The sequence below is a fragment of the Xenia sp. Carnegie-2017 genome, unplaced genomic scaffold (assembly GCF_021976095.1).
Source record: "Xenia sp. Carnegie-2017 unplaced genomic scaffold, XeniaSp_v1 HiC_scaffold_22, whole genome shotgun sequence".
NCBI lineage: Eukaryota > Metazoa > Cnidaria > Anthozoa > Malacalcyonacea > Xeniidae > Xenia > Xenia sp. Carnegie-2017.
Window position 1 is genome coordinate 14,038,085 of NW_025813485.1, and position 15,495 is coordinate 14,053,579.

General features: G+C 34.5%; 3 protein-coding genes across 3 annotated transcripts; 2 read left to right on the forward strand and 1 right to left on the reverse strand.

Moving 5' to 3' along the window:
- The first annotated feature begins 64 nt into the window (after positions 1–64).
- On the forward strand, positions 65–2,354 carry LOC124445902 (post-GPI attachment to proteins factor 4-like). Its single transcript, XM_046996687.1, has one exon. The coding sequence runs from the start codon at positions 651–653 to the stop codon at positions 1,842–1,844; it is 1,194 nt and encodes a 397-aa protein (XP_046852643.1). The 5' UTR covers positions 65–650; the 3' UTR covers positions 1,845–2,354.
- A 1,961-nt stretch (positions 2,355–4,315) lies between these two features.
- LOC124446526 (arginine/serine-rich protein PNISR-like) lies at positions 4,316–8,590 on the forward strand. Its single transcript, XM_046997368.1, has 4 exons — positions 4,316–4,472; positions 5,360–5,446; positions 5,754–7,491; positions 7,735–8,590. The coding sequence occupies exons 3-4, from the start codon at positions 5,754–5,756 to the stop codon at positions 8,019–8,021; spliced, it is 2,025 nt and encodes a 674-aa protein (XP_046853324.1). The 5' UTR covers positions 4,316–4,472; positions 5,360–5,446; the 3' UTR covers positions 8,022–8,590.
- A 5,100-nt stretch (positions 8,591–13,690) lies between these two features.
- Positions 13,691–15,429, reverse strand: LOC124446513 (beta-1,3-galactosyltransferase 6-like). The gene is made up of 2 exons (XM_046997351.1): positions 14,426–15,429; positions 13,691–14,233 (listed from the first exon to the last, which is right to left on the reverse strand). Exons 1-2 carry the CDS (start codon positions 15,189–15,191, stop codon positions 13,980–13,982), a joined length of 1,020 nt encoding a protein of 339 aa, XP_046853307.1. The 5' UTR covers positions 15,192–15,429; the 3' UTR covers positions 13,691–13,979.
- Positions 15,430–15,495: the final 66 nt, after the last annotated feature.

A 15,495-nucleotide genomic window follows, 5' to 3' on the forward strand; every position in this document is an offset into this window, starting at 1 on the left:
TTTGCAAACTTGGAAACATTGTCTTCGATCATTTGACATCGTTATTTCTTATGTGTCAAGGAAGAAAATTAGTTGCCTTGCAAGTTTTAGTTCTCATTTTTGTTCTACGTCTAGTGACACCTGTATTTGGCGGTCGGCTGAAAACTTCGGGAAATAGACTGGTTTCGGCGTCAGAGGCTCTCGTTAACAGGCCTCACTTGATAAAAACTAACATAAATAGTAAAATAACGGTACAGATATGTCTAGAAATGAATTTAATCAATAATACCTAAACTGAAAAGTATTTTTAGTAATATTATAGTAACTTACAATTGGTTTAATGAAGATGTAGTTGTAATGTGAGCACTTGTTAGTCATTTGATCACAAACATCTTCATAAATTGTTGTGACAATATTTTTGTGACTAACATGTCAGTAAATAACTTGAAATCTAATAGAATAATTATCTCATAGTTCATTCTTGATTGTTATCTTGTGTGCATTGTAAGTGAATACTAGTTTCACTCACTTCCTCTCGTGTGTCGTTGATTGTTTTGGTTGTGAACACCGTGGTCGTGCACGTCGGCGTTCTTTCGCCGTGTGAATTAGCGTTGCTGTTACCTGAAATTCAACGAAATTTGGTAGTGAATGAGAGATCCGTTAATAATATAATGCGCAGTCGGATCTCTTACGTTTTTGCCTGGTTTTGCCTGACCTTTTTTGTTGTATTGCCACTTTTGTGCCACCGCTTAAAATATTCTGCATACTACGGTTTGGTATGGCGCAGAAACAAGACGAAAGAGAACATTGACATGATGAAAGATAATTATCGACGATTAATTTTGGCAAATGAGGAAATATCCGGCAAGAGAGATTTCACCTCGAAGTTTAAATCGTTTTTAAGACCGAACAACCTCACAGATATAGCTATAACTTTAATTACAGTTTCAAGAGGATCAAGAGAGTATAGTCCTCATTATCTTTCCCAAACTGTTGGTAAATTACTACATCTTCTGAAGAAAAATTCGGCTAATATGGATTTTACGTATTCATTAATGGTATGTAATGTAGATCCATTTCCTCAGATGTTTGCTGAGGCAGTTGAACTTTCCTCACACATTCATACAGTCTCTGAGTATAAAGAGAACACACAACTATATAATCTAAACAGTCAAAATAGATTTGAGAAAGAGAAGCATGATTATCTTTATTGCTTAAAGGAATCCCTTCTGTATCAACCAAAATATGTGTTGCTTATGGAGGATGATGCTTATCCTAATGATGAAATGTTTCCTGTTCTGGAGTACAGCATACATAATATATTTGAAGAAAAGTTTAGTGAGTCTGACATGCACCAAAGAAGAAATATTGCATATCTTAAGCTGTATCATCCACCAAGACTTCTTGGATTTATTGATACAGAGGTGTCTAGATTATTTGAGCTTGCTGCAGCTGTCACTTTCATCATGGCAATGATAGGTATATACAAAGAAGTATTTTCATTGCGTACAATTGGAAAATTTCAAATTATGAGCTTTTCCTTATACATAACACTACTTGCTCTGGCATTGGGAAGACCCAATTTGTTATTCATACGCACATTACTACCTTGTTTTCACTCATTTGTAACTGCTCCAAGCTGTTGCACACCTGCTAATTTATATTCATATGATGGTGCATTGGCAGTGATTAATTCTTTGGAACATAAAGTAAGCCATTCTGGCTATGCAAAAGATACTTTGTTGGATGAATTTTTGAAAGAGTCAAGATACAGTGCCGTGTATGTTGAACCAAACATTTTTACACACATAGGGCAATATTCATCTTTACGTAACGGGTTGGTTCTTGACCCATACGTGGTGTAGTCAGTGGATCACATACCAAATACATAATAACAAAATATAACAGACATTTAATGTAGACCACAATTTTTGTTTAAATTTTTTAATCCATACATGTTTCAGCAAACTTATGCCATCTTCAGTGCAGTATAATGAATGAAATATTTACATACAGTTTATTTATAATGAAATATGATACATGATATATTTATAGACAGATGAGGTGGATACTGAAGTTATTTACAGATTGTGATTAGGGGTGTTAAGTTATGTACAAATTAGAGATAGTATTAACATGTTGAATTTGTTGAGATTAGGCTTGAGTTTTTTGAGGTAAAGTGCTTCTTTGAGTTTTAAAGAGGAAGGAGTGCTTGCACTGTTAATACTATCAACATGTTAATACTATCTTTAATTTTTAAATAACTTAACACCTCTAATCACAATGCTACCACTGTTGATACCATAATTTGGTTGAAAATAGATTATGATACAATTTTTTAAATGTGAAGGAGCCAAACTATTTATTAATTTATATGTGCTAGTTAAACTTATAACCATCGTTACTGTTGGATTGTAGAATCAGATTCAACCAAACACTGTTACTTTACTGTTTCACCGAAAATAACAAACTTCGTCGAATGAAACTTTTACTGGTAAACGCTGAGCACGAACTTACCTATACTGCAGTTTTAAAGCAGTGTCGAATGACTGGTAAACACTGAGCACGAACTTACCTATACTGCAGTTTTACAGCAGTGTCGAAAGACTGGTAAACACTGAGCACGAACTTACCTATACTGCAGTTTTACAGCAGTGTCGAAAGACTGGTAAACACTGAGCACGAACTTACCTATACTGCAGTTTTACAGCAGTGTCGAAAGACTGGTAAACACTGAGCACGAACTTACCTATACTGCAGTTTTACAGCAGTGTGGAAAGACTGGTAAACACTGAGCACGAACTTACATATACTGCAGTTTTACAGCAGTGTCGAAAGACTGGTAAACACTGAGCACGAACTTACCTATACTGGAGTTTTACAGCAGTGTCGAAAGATTGGTAAACACTGAGCACGAACTTACCTATACTGCAGTTTTACAGCAGTGTCGAAAGACTGGTAAACACTGAGCACGAACTTACATATACTGCAGTTTTACAGCAGTGTCGAAAGACTGGTAAACACTGAGCACGAACTTACCTATACTGCAGTTTTACAGCAGTGTCGAAAGATTAGTAAACACTGAGCACGAACTTACCTATACTGCAGTTTTACAGCAGTGTTAAAAGACTGGTAAACACTGAGCACGAACTTACCTATACTGCAGTTTTACAGCAGTGTCGAAAGACTGGTAAACACTGAGCACGAACTTACCTATACTGCAGTTTTACAGCAGTGTCGAAAGATTGGTAAACACTGAGCACGAACTTACCTATACTGCAGTTTTACAGCAGTGTCGAAAGATTGGTAAACACTGAGCACGAACTTACCTATACTGCAGTTTTACAGCAGTTTCGCTTCTTCTTTATTGATCTCTTGAGTTGTTGCCAAAATTGACGGTAGTTTTCACTCGCGTTTTTTTGTTTTCAAACCATCTTTCTTTGTAAAATCATACGGCTCGTAATACTGCTAATGCAATTTCCTGGAAAAGATAATTTGAGATTTTGAAGATTTCAGATTTGTCAAATAAGATCTCATGACCAAGGAAAAAACAACTTATTATTGAATCAGATTAATATTTACTCATCTACCTGCTTTATTTGCATAGAGATACGTTAGTACGATAGCTAGTACCGAAATTAAAAGTTGTAGTTGTAGTATTCGATTGCGGTAAAGTTGCTGATGCTGATGAAACAAAAACGAATTTAAACGAATTTAAACTTAGCAGCTATAATTCATTTCCTAAGCCTAGGTTACTGGTTAGTTGTTTTTTTAGTGCTTGCTCTTGCTATTTTTAGTTAAGTTTGTGCGTAGGATACTTTTTGCATAGGTATGCAATTTTAAGAATGAAGAACGGGGCTGAGGGGAGGCTAAAATGGCGCTGGGGCTAATTTGAGGAAATGCAGAATTTTTGTGTGCAAAACGCAGCTCGTTGATCTATCTATACATATCTTCACATTTGTGCCATCTCATTAAATGTTATTATACACAGCATGCACTCTGAGTCTCTGTCCTAAAACATTTTGAAACATTTTGCTTGCATCATCACGTTTATGAAAGTTATTACACTTAACAACATCATATGGTTGCAACTCTAACGAAATGTTTAGAAATGAACGTGTTACGTATGAAGGCTTGTATCATTGAAGCTGTAACTAGCCTAGCCAATTGTTTGACAATAGAAATGGGTGGCTTTTAGCAATTCACCCCATTCACCCAGAGCCCTCTATAGTATTATACTATAGAGGGCTCTGCATTCACCCATATGGATCACCATGGATTCATCGCCCTACACGCTCCCCCCTTTCCTTAACTTTTTTTGTGCTGTACGCATGCGCTGTTGTTATCAACACCGTAAGAAACAGATAGTGTTTATTGCTGTGTGTGCTTTTTTAAAGTAATTTAAACTACCATTTCTTTATTTTCTTTCTCGCCTATGTTCGTGAATTCTAGTGTGTATATCATGTAAACATCAAAGAAAATGAAAGAGCAAAGTAAGTTATTGATTTCACTTGAAATAACTTCCCAGTAGTTCGTTGACAAATTGACATCGTCATCGGCAACAAGCCATGTGTTATATATATATTTTTTCCAACGCGTTTAGAATGCCACCCTAATTTAACATATTATAAAGTGGCTAAGCACGTACAATTCTAAACATAATTTTTTTAGATGCTTTATGCAATTTTCCTGGTTTTGTGTGGGAGAACTATTCATTATTGTGAGGTTACAGGTTAAATTTTATGGAAATGTTGAAATTCCACAAAGCTTTCAAAAATATTTCGCAGAAATAGTATGGCATTATCAAGATGCATTTGATGAAGATCACACATTTTTGACTATGAAGTGTTGTGCAGCATTTTTTTGAGTTAATTTTCATGTAAAAACCATGACAAAAATGTTCCTGGCTCTGTTATACTATTAAGCACAGCTGCAATGATGAATGTATGAAAAGTTGACTTCAAAGACTTTCCATTTTGTCAAAATTATAGTGTCTGTATTTTACCATCCAGACATTGAACATTTGGATCTCTGACCAGATGGCTAAACATCCATAATCTTTGCTGTTGATGTTATGTACATATAGCTTAGCATATTTAAAAAAATATTTGCATCTCAATGTATACACAACTATGGTAATTGATGGCAAATCTCATAAATACTTGGTAATTTTTTGATAAAATTTTCTAGATAAACTAACCAAAATATAAATTATGTATTGATGCTGAAAGCAATTGTTAAAAACCTTTAATCTAAAAAAAAAGGTGGTATCTTTAAGATCAGTTGCAAAGCTTCACCTTTTTAAATTGGGTTGGGGGTGTAGCATCTGTGTTTTTTTTTCTGACAAATGTCTTGACATTTTTCTTCTACTTTTCATTAGAGTTTTACCGCTTTGTACAAACTATTTGCATGGAAATCATTTTACTATCTAAAACAAGAGTAAAGATTTGGTGTTAAAAGAGAGAAGGTATGTAAACCATGTTAAAGTCAAAGCATTAAAAAACATCTTCGTTATTTTGAATGAGATTTTACAAAATAAATGGAAGAGGAGGGGTAATGAGTAGTTTGGGGATAGAGGGCAAGATCTAATTCATCCAAAGATGCTAAGAAGTAAGAACATTTTCATTTTGTGATTTTTCAAGTGAGTATTTATCTTTTCATATTTGAATAAGCATTTTAATGCATATATTTTTTGTGATTTTTCAACTTCAATGTGCATATGGCAACATAATGAATTTATAAACTAAATATGTAAAAACTCAAATTATCTACAGATGTTTAAAAGAAAGGTGACGTTAAAAAATTCACGGAACATTATCAATACTGATGCTGACCAAGATACATTTAAAAGAAAAATTAATTTGAACAAAAGAATAATTAGTGATAGAAACTGTTTTCAAGAAAGCATACTCTCTTCAAGCCAAGATAATGATTCATCATGGCCTCGCGCTGCTATGGATAGCTATGAAGTAAAAAAACCAAGGTTACAGACCAGTCCTCACAGTTTACCTGAAAAGACATCCGACATAAGAATTTTCTCAGGCATCAAAGTCAAGCAGGAGAAGAAAGCCTTCTCACAAACTGGGGAAGAAACTAGTTTGGATGTGCGCATTATTTTGAACAGAAAGGATGATTATGGTATAGAGCACAATGAATATAAGAAGAGGATTATTGATGTTAAAGATGAAATACAGACCGATATAAAGACAACTCAGAGCATGGATGAAGATGCCAAAATTGATAATGCTGAAGATGGGGAAAACAACGTTGAAATAAGTAGCTCAGTCGATACTGAAAACGAAGACGAGATTTTAGAAAGCGAACCCGATGTACAGTGTGTTAAAACTGTTTCTAGCGGGCACGATGTCATTGAACATGAAATAGTGAGTGATAATGAAGAAAATATGTCGGAGAACGAAGACAAAAACTGTCTTGAAAATAATTTACAAAACATTGATAGTGAGAAGGAAAATAAAGAAGAAAACTTGATGAACGAGAGGGCAACACAACATAAAAACTATGATGTAAATGTAGAAACAGAAAACGTAATTAGCAATGAGAAAAGCACTCTTGCATTAAATGAAACGGGAGAAAAGTTAAAAAACCCCGAGGATGAGAAAACTTCTGAACATTTCAAGAAAAGTAGCCGTGTTATTATGAAGCAGACTAAACGTAATGAATCCCCGGAAAAGGCCAACACACAAAGAGAAAATTCACGAAAGACAAAAAAGAATTTAAAGATTTCATTCGAGAAATCTAATTCTCAGGTTATTTATGATAAAACTAGCATTGGGTCAGAATCGGACTCGTCTAATTTATCCAACTCTTCGAGATCATCTTCATATTCTGCTTCTTCATCATCTTCAAGATCGTCCAGTGAGACCCATAGTAGTTCTGGTTCGTATTCTGATTCCGATAGTGGCTCTGAAAGTTCCAGTAATTCTAGTTTTTATTCATATTCGTCTGGTAGTTCCAGAACCAAAAACAATGTAAGATCAGTGGTGTCAAAGCGAATTCGATCACCCAAGCGGTCGCCCAAAGATGCGACATCTCCTGGACAATCCTCTAGAAATCATTGGTCTTCCAAGAATCGCCGATATTCACCAGATGGACGGCGGTCCTTGCACCAAAATGACCGTTATGGTCTTAATAGACCTGCAAGTCGACATGGAATACGATCTAGAGGCGAAAAAAATTCAAGGTTTATGTATGGCAGGTCACCTCACATTCCCTTCGGTGGGCCATCGAGGAGTGATCGTCGTGTGGCGTTTAGGGATCGAAGTCAACATCTAGATAGATCAAAAGAGCCGCGACTGGGTGGTAAAGATCGCATTACGCATGCATCACGCATGACTATAAGATCATCTGAGGTCAAGAAAAATGTTTTTTCAGAAAAAAATGATGTATCTAAACATAGTGCCGGTGTTCATGAAATTGAAAAAGGAAAAATGAAACTGTCGCGTGAACGTAGGAAATCTGAAAGACCAGAAGAGAAATCAAAGAAAATCAATGGTAATTTTTCCTCATTTATTTTTGATTTTGGATTTAGTGTGTAATCTCTGTGTCCGAGCCTTGGATTTACATAATCCGTGGTTTGGGTTCTTCGAATTAGTTTGAAAGCCATTCTTTTTATCATCCTTCATCAACTATTTTAAAATTTATGTGTGTATTATTCTTTATAAGAGTCCTTCAGTGATTTTTGAACTACTGCTGGCAAAAGTTATTTTGCTTAATGTCACTATTCTATCGTTTCAGTTACTAAACCTGATTTTGATTTACGGTCAAGACTGGGAACGAATAAAGATATAAACAAAAGTGAAGATGCTCAAATGGCAATAAAACAAGGAGTGAAAAAAGTTGAAAGAAATCGTGATTATGACGAATATAAACATGACAATAGAAGAGATGTGCACAAAGTAACTGAAGTAAAAAACTATAAAGAAACTGAGCTGGATGCCAAGATCTTACGTATTCAAAGGATGAATGAAGAAATTCGTAAAAGACAAGAGGAGATAGAACAAGATAAGGTTGCTCATGCCTAGCGACTTGCTTTTGTAGCTAATTCGTTTCTGGTTATCACCTTAATTGAGCTAGCAGATTGTACAGTAACAAGCGAGAATTTTGTCAATAGAATCAGAGAGTTTTAGAGAATTCGTAAATTTATTTCCTTTATTTATATATAAAATGATTGTACAAGGAAGTTGTTTATTCCAAGTATAGAGACTATACATTTTGATCGATCTCTATGTTCTGCCATAGTATGAGCTTTGATAAATAGTTGGAAAACTATTGAAAAGTTTCCTGAAGCAAGTGCTAATATATTTGTCGTTTGAATTAATTTAAAAAAGAACTGGAGTACTCTCAGTGATTTCAGTTTCTTATGATTCGCAGACCATCTTGAATGAAATTTCGCGTTCTCTTTATTCACAACAAACTCATTATCTGAGCTTTATGTAAATAAACTGTTGTTGTGCATGCTTAGCTTAAAATTCTCATATACGATTATGAGCTATATAAAACACATTAAGGCCTTTTGACGTATTTAGCATGTTTAAAGAACTTTTGTGAAGTGTCATTTAACGAATTAAGAATATGGCAGAGTGATGATTAACGACTTGTTCCTTTCCTCTTGTTCCTAGTCTATAAAGTTTTTTTATTTTTCAATTTTCACACACATCATTTCTCAATTAATCTCTGTTCCATTGTTGATTCTCTTTATTTTTCTGCTTTGAGGCTTAGGTAGTTCAGAGGCTCTGAGGAATTTCTTTAAATTTGCTAAATGAAATGGTCATCACTTTACTTGTTTCCTATGATTCTTTTTGTCGTGTAGAGTATAACTGGTCACCACTTTATGCCAACTGAAATCAACTTTTTCTGTTCTTCCCGACAGATATGGTATTTTTTCCGCAAAGACAACTATAGTACCTTCTTCATCGCGGTTTTCATAACGGAATATAGTCTTGTCGTTGTATTGTTGAATCAACTTACTTTCGCCCGACGTAATCGCTTTGAATATGCGTGAATTGTTGATGGACTTTGGAACAACAGCTTCTTCTTCTTCATGAACCTCAATTCTTTTACATTCCATATTTGATTTTTTTGCCGGATTCTTTAAAAAGTTGCTGAAACTTTAAGTACTGAAAAATTGTCTACGAAGAAATGCTTTGTCAACTTGTCTATGCTCAGAGCCTTATCCTCTCCGTTTGAAAATTTGCATAGCTACTTTACGTGTTTATTTGAATTTGAATTATTAATATGTCACACAAAAACATGTTTTTGTACTTTGTTTTAGCTATTTAGAAAACGACTACTTCGAATTTTAACAGTCATTAATTTAACATATATGATGAAAAATTTTCTTCCTGTACGAGGAATGATGTAAGAGAATGAGCATTTTTTTCTTGATTGTTTATTCATTTCTTATTTTTACATGTCCAAGAAACTGTGCTCCATAAGCTGACTTGATCTATATGATGAAAATAACATGTTTTTTTGTGTGTTCCATTTTCATAACATTATTATTGTACCATTTGAAAATGTCAAAGCTACTTTTTGTGCCTTTAGACATTGAATTTCACACGATGAAATACGTGACCCAAATGTGGTTCTTCGAGTTCTTTTTCTTTCAAATATCTTATCTCGCTATGAGCAAGTTCTTTCGTCCGTGTATCTTGAAGAAAGAGTGTTTGTTCTTTGTACTGTAGTTGCACGCCGTTGCTGCAGCTAAAACAAGGAGTGCTTGAGAGCGAGGATCTGACTTTTAGATCACTTTGCATTAATGGAAAGTTGTTTTTGTAAAATGGGAGAAAGTGTCGATTATCCTGGCATTTCTCTTGATATGAGAATATTGTATTTGATATGAGAAGAGTCAGAAGAGTTGTAGATGTCTTGCTTACTTTGTAAGAAATTAGCCCTCTTTGCCACTCTAACTTACGTTTAAACATTATACCACTCACAGTAACTTTAACTGACCCTTTTTTTTCATTCTCTACTGTGATTCCAAGTTGTACTGTGCTTGACAATACATAATTATTTTTTTGTTGTACTTGTGACCATAGAAACGACGTTTTATGAGTAAACAATTATTATTTCCACCAGCTGCAATCATTTCTCAATCATCGACCGAAATATCGATAAATACAAATCGGCAATTGCGTGACATAATCTTAATTGCCTGATGAACAAGATGCGAGTATGACCTGTTGTCAAATTAAATATAATATTTGTCCATAAAAACATGACTTACTGATTTTTTCATATCATTAAGAATTTTGCAAAGAAATAGCAGTTTTCAACGAAACCCATCAAGATGGCAAAAACATATATAAAAAGGAAGCGTAAAATAAATAGCTGGGTAGATATTTATACAACAAATTACGACATACGTGAGCGCGGTGAGCGAACCATGCATAGCGTGGGCCTACGTCTGGCCTACGCCGCCTGCAAGTTTGGTCGTGTTACATGTAGATATTTCGGTGTGTAAACAGCTGATGGTAATGATCTTTATTTAAATAACACGACCAAACCAAGCTTACGTACGTGCTTGCTACTCCACTGGCCATTTTATGTTCAAATAATGAATTTGGAATTTTCTTCATTGTAAACATGATGAGTGACACACAATTTAAAAATAAATTCATAGGGACAAGAGATTTAAATCAATTCACGTCAAACACGCTGTAAATATTTGAGTTTCCAAATACAGCCTGATGTTTTACACTCTGCACACCGCATCTACTTATAAGGATGCCGTGGAAACATGTAATTTCCTGAGAATAAATGATTCGAAAGTTTTATATTCCGGTGTAAGTAATGGTTGAGCTGATACGCGATTATTTCTTCAATAAACAACGTTTATGTATAATAAATTGCGTGTCGTAATCCAATTACAACAACCTCTGCCTTAAAGTTATAAACATAGCCCATAAGATTATGGATTAAGTGTATGAAACTATATGCAACATTAGGACAACACAGTTAAAAAATTAAAATACGAAAGTAGTGTGATTTTCTGTGAACGTTGGGAATTATCAATATGAGGACTTTCATTTTTACTTATGTTGTTGGCATACATGAATAGGCAGTTATCGAACCTCCTACGCCCATAGCCATTTAAATTTTTTTTTAAATCACAGTTTAATGAAGAATTTAGCAAAAATAAGTTTGCTGAGAAATGCGTTGTTGGTGCAATTCATTTTTTCATTTCCTTACTAACTTAATCCACTTTCTCATCCACGCTCTGTTATTAAAGACATTTTTGATTTCAGTTCAAAATATCAAATTTCTTTTTGGGCGTAGGAGCCTGATAATGTTCAACTCTGACTCACACCCCCAAACCAAAACCAATAACGACTGGCAATTTCACTAGTCTTTGTTTTTGATGTAATACTCATAAATATTGTTGACTTTATGGCTATACTTGTTTTTACTTGTGTGGGCTGTGCTCGTGTGCCTGCAATGGCCTGTCACTGCTATTTTGGTTGCTCGTCACGATTTGCAAACAGGATACGAAGTCGAAAGCTAGAAGATGTTTGGCGCACACTTCGACTTTAGCAATGTTGAAAAGTCGAAAATGAAGTTTTATTATCGCGGAAATTGCCTTGTCAAACAAAAACATTGCGAGATTTGAGACTTATGAAAGTACTTGAATACAAACATATAATCTCAGTCATCACAGTCATCACTTTTATATGATGGCACTATAAATAATGAGCTCGTGACGTCACAAAGACAATGTTCAAATAAAAGCATTCTATTGGTTAAATTTGCGCCCTTTGAATGGTTTCTTACGCCTATTGTGATTATTATCGTACATGTAGACTTCCTTTCACATTTCTCTGCTTTCGAGAGGCTATATTATAAAGGTCACTTGACTTGACGTGGCAGTGGTGATTGTTTATGAATTAGAAGGAGACAGAAATTGGAGACCAACAGACGTGAGATACTTCAAACATTCAGTTTAATAAGCAGTGAAACAGCAATAAAGCAATGATGAACGAGGTAAAAACTGGAACGTTGTGGTTAAAAAGCGACGGAGAGGGATTTAAACAGCGACTATCTGTCACTGTATATCGTAATAGTTCCTGTCCATTTGCTGTGTTTACACCAGACAGGCGCTTGAAAGTCCTAGATGGAGCCAAAGCAGCATATCTTGCACTTAATGATTGCAATGTTCAATGCTTGGGTGACAAGAGTTTTACATTTTCTTCTAAGAAAGAGCGCATTGGAAAAGGACCTTCGTGGTTGACGTTTGAAGCGAATACGAAAGAAGAAAGGGATACTTGGCTAAATTTGTTTAAATGTCACGATGTGAAGTCGAGTAAGACGACAGCAGGATCTTGTGGCTTGTTGCCAACTATACAAGAGTATGAAGATAATGATGAATCCAATCAAAGAATGGGTCTTGGGAAAGCAAGTCTTGTTTCTGTGTGAAAACGTTGTCATTTTCGCAAAATGATGAATTAAAATGTCCAAGTTAACCCAAACGAACCAGGGGGTAAAAGCTGAACAGTAAAATTTGCATCCTCAATTATACAGTTGGCGTTGCTACGAAAACAGAAAAAATAACGTCTCGTTGAACAATCCTAATTTTGTAAAAAAATTTTTTTTCAAATTCAGGGCGAATCATTCTCTAGATGTTGAGTGAACAGAACGATCTCTTTGTAATCACTCAGCTTTCTCATTAATCTTAAAAATGGGAGAGGACTTCGGTACAGCGAAAAGATATAATATATATATATATATACGTGTGTGTATAAATGTATTTATCTTTTTATGCTGTTCGATGTTATTATTTATTCTTCAGAATATTTATCTTAGATAATAAAACATTGAAGCTTTAACGTGTTGTCACATTGAGTAGATATTAGACAAGATAAGAAGTACTTATGAACAATGTGTGTTGTACAATATCACAGATGGTCTCAATCCTTTTCCCACTCATTTTACTGACTGGGCCATTTTTCGATTAAGAAAAAACTGTATGACTCCCGCATGTATGACGCTATTAAGGTTTTTGTTGGTAAACTAAGAACCTTAAACCGGACGTCAAAGCAGCGACTGAAATTGAAACTAATTTTATGAAGATAAGAACAACTATAAAATGTTGTTGGGTGTGTAATGTTCTTCCGGCCGAATTACGTAATTGTGGCAGGGCTTGATTACTGTATTTTCGTTTCTTCAGACAAAGTCGGATTTGTATTAAGGCTATATTTAGCACGTCAAATTTAAAAGCTAAAATGTGATAATTACTGTTTTGACGTCATGCCATTGACGCATTTGTTATATTTAACCAGGATAATGCTCATTATCAAACGAAGTAAGTTTTAATTGCGAAAATGTATTCAATAATTGTGCTGGAATTGCAAGTTTTGTCGCAAGTCTGCGAACAATTTGTAGGAAAAAATATGAAAAATGCAGCTTTTGCCCTTCATTATACGTTGTGCACAATAATAAGTTATTAACCGAAATAGAAACCGAAGCAACGAAAAAGTAGGCAAGAATGAAAAGGCGTTAACTTTTCTCTCTCTCGGTCGCGATATCAATTAACATTACATTACTATGTTAAACAACTTTATACACTAATGTTTTCAACAGCGCTACCTGTTATTTAAATAATTCTCACATCAATCTGAAATCTATACGACGATATGGTTAAGGAATGTGGAAATTCAGTATTTTGACATAAAAAAAGATACAAAGTCAACATATATAGCCTGCACGCAGCCTGAATTTACTTACTTTATGTTTCTTATCAAGGAATGCCTTATCTTCTAACACTACATTGTGATGGAGGAACATTACATGAATAGATGTAAGATAGTCTTATTGATGTTTCTTTTATTAAAAAGCGACAAAAAGTTAGCATTTGTTGGTTATCAAGGAATGCCATATTTTCTAACACAACATTGTGATGAAGGAACATTACATGAATAGATGTAACACAGTCTTATTGATGTTTCTTTCATTAAAAAAGACACAAAGTTAACATTTGATGATTATCAGGGAATGCCATATCTTCTAACACAACATTGTGATGGAGGACCATTCCATGAATAGATGTAAGATGGTCTTATTGAAGTTTCTGTTATGCAAAGTTTGCCATTATTTTTTAGCTGTGCAAACTTTTGATGCATATCTTGTATAGACTGTTTGTGACTGATAATGTGAACATTTCTACAACCACGTGTCTTCCATTCTGTGTCAAATCTCACATCATGAACCCTTGTCAGTTTTAGTGGACTGAGCCAAGCTCCTAAAAAAGAAATGCGCATTTCTATTTTCATCAAATTATATATATATATATGAGCTATGCTCAAAGGCAAAGGTGCAGGCCTGACAACCCCTTTTGATGTTAGTAAAAAAGTTTCTGCTATAAACTGTTATATATTTAGGCCATTTGCAACAATTTTTACAAGAAGTAAAGCAATGAAACATATGAACACACCTAATGAAACATCTTCACTGTTATATAGTTCTAGCATTGATGAGGTATTAGCAATAAACTGCACAAGCTTCATGGACAAAATGTAACCACCACCTAGTGCATATGGCAAATATCGATCACATAATTTCCATTTAAGTTCTGCCCATCGCCCGGCATATTTCACTCTTGCATCCCCACGATGAAAACCCCAATAGAGATTATGAAGCCCAAAATATTTTGTATTGAGTTCTTGCAAGATAATGTCTAATCTTGCAAAAGTATCATCATCAACTTTTAATAGGAAGGAGTATTCAATATTCTCATTCATCCAAGTCAGAGCATATAGTAACTTTAAAGTAAGTTTACTGTAGTCGTCTTTCAAATTTGGTAGATACACCAGGTCATTATGTTGACTTTGTTCTTCATTTAGTTTTATTTCTGCATCACTGCTTAAGTCTGCTGTACCAATGACAAATTTCCTACCAATAGATGGTAGTTCTGTCAGGTTTAACCAAGTTGACCGCATGGCATTCCTACGATCAAAATTTTTTGGTCCAGTCAAAACTAAAACAAATAAAAATGCTGTGACTTTCTTTCTTTTGAAAAATATTTTGTGATTCTCTTCAGCGGCATTCACTATTGATAATGAACGACGTTTTTCTGTAATGGTAGACATCAATGGATAAAGTCCAATGTAAAACATGAATGTGACAGCAACCAGATAAGAAATAATCTTTTTTGACGGATGACGAATTCCAATATGTGATAGAAATCGTGTTATAGTCATTTTCTCTGATAAATTAAAGCGCTAGCCTACATTCTAATTAAGTTTTATTCACCCATGTGGAAGACTTGGAAGATTTCATCACGTAGGTCTTGCTAAGAGTATACACAGTTAACGTAATTTTTTCACCATTAAGTAGCAGATTAGCTGTTTGACTGTTATTTGCAGTTGAGAGTTTTTTTAACCTTTCAATGTAATGTACAGGAGTACTACTTACTACGACAATATATGCGACATAATATTGACAATACAAAATGTCAAAGTCAGACTCAATATTTTGGTGTTCCTCAAAATCGCGGGCTCACTT

Bases quoted from the DNA above. Each gene is read 5' to 3' on its own strand.
- LOC124445902 (XM_046996687.1), top strand. From the start codon at position 651: ATGCGCAGTCGGATCTCTTACGTTTTTGCCTGGTTTTGCCTGACCTTT.
- LOC124446526 (XM_046997368.1), top strand. From the start codon at position 5,754: ATGTTTAAAAGAAAGGTGACGTTAAAAAATTCACGGAACATTATCAAT. The intron at 7,492-7,734 runs GTAATTTTTCCT...CTATCGTTTCAG, and splicing joins GAAATCAAAGAAAATCAATG to TTACTAAACCTGATTTTGAT.
- LOC124446513 (XM_046997351.1), bottom strand. From the start codon at position 15,191: ATGACTATAACACGATTTCTATCACATATTGGAATTCGTCATCCGTCA. The intron at 14,234-14,425 runs GTGTGTTCATAT...TTTCTTTTTTAG, and splicing joins CAGTGAAGATGTTTCATTAG to GAGCTTGGCTCAGTCCACTA.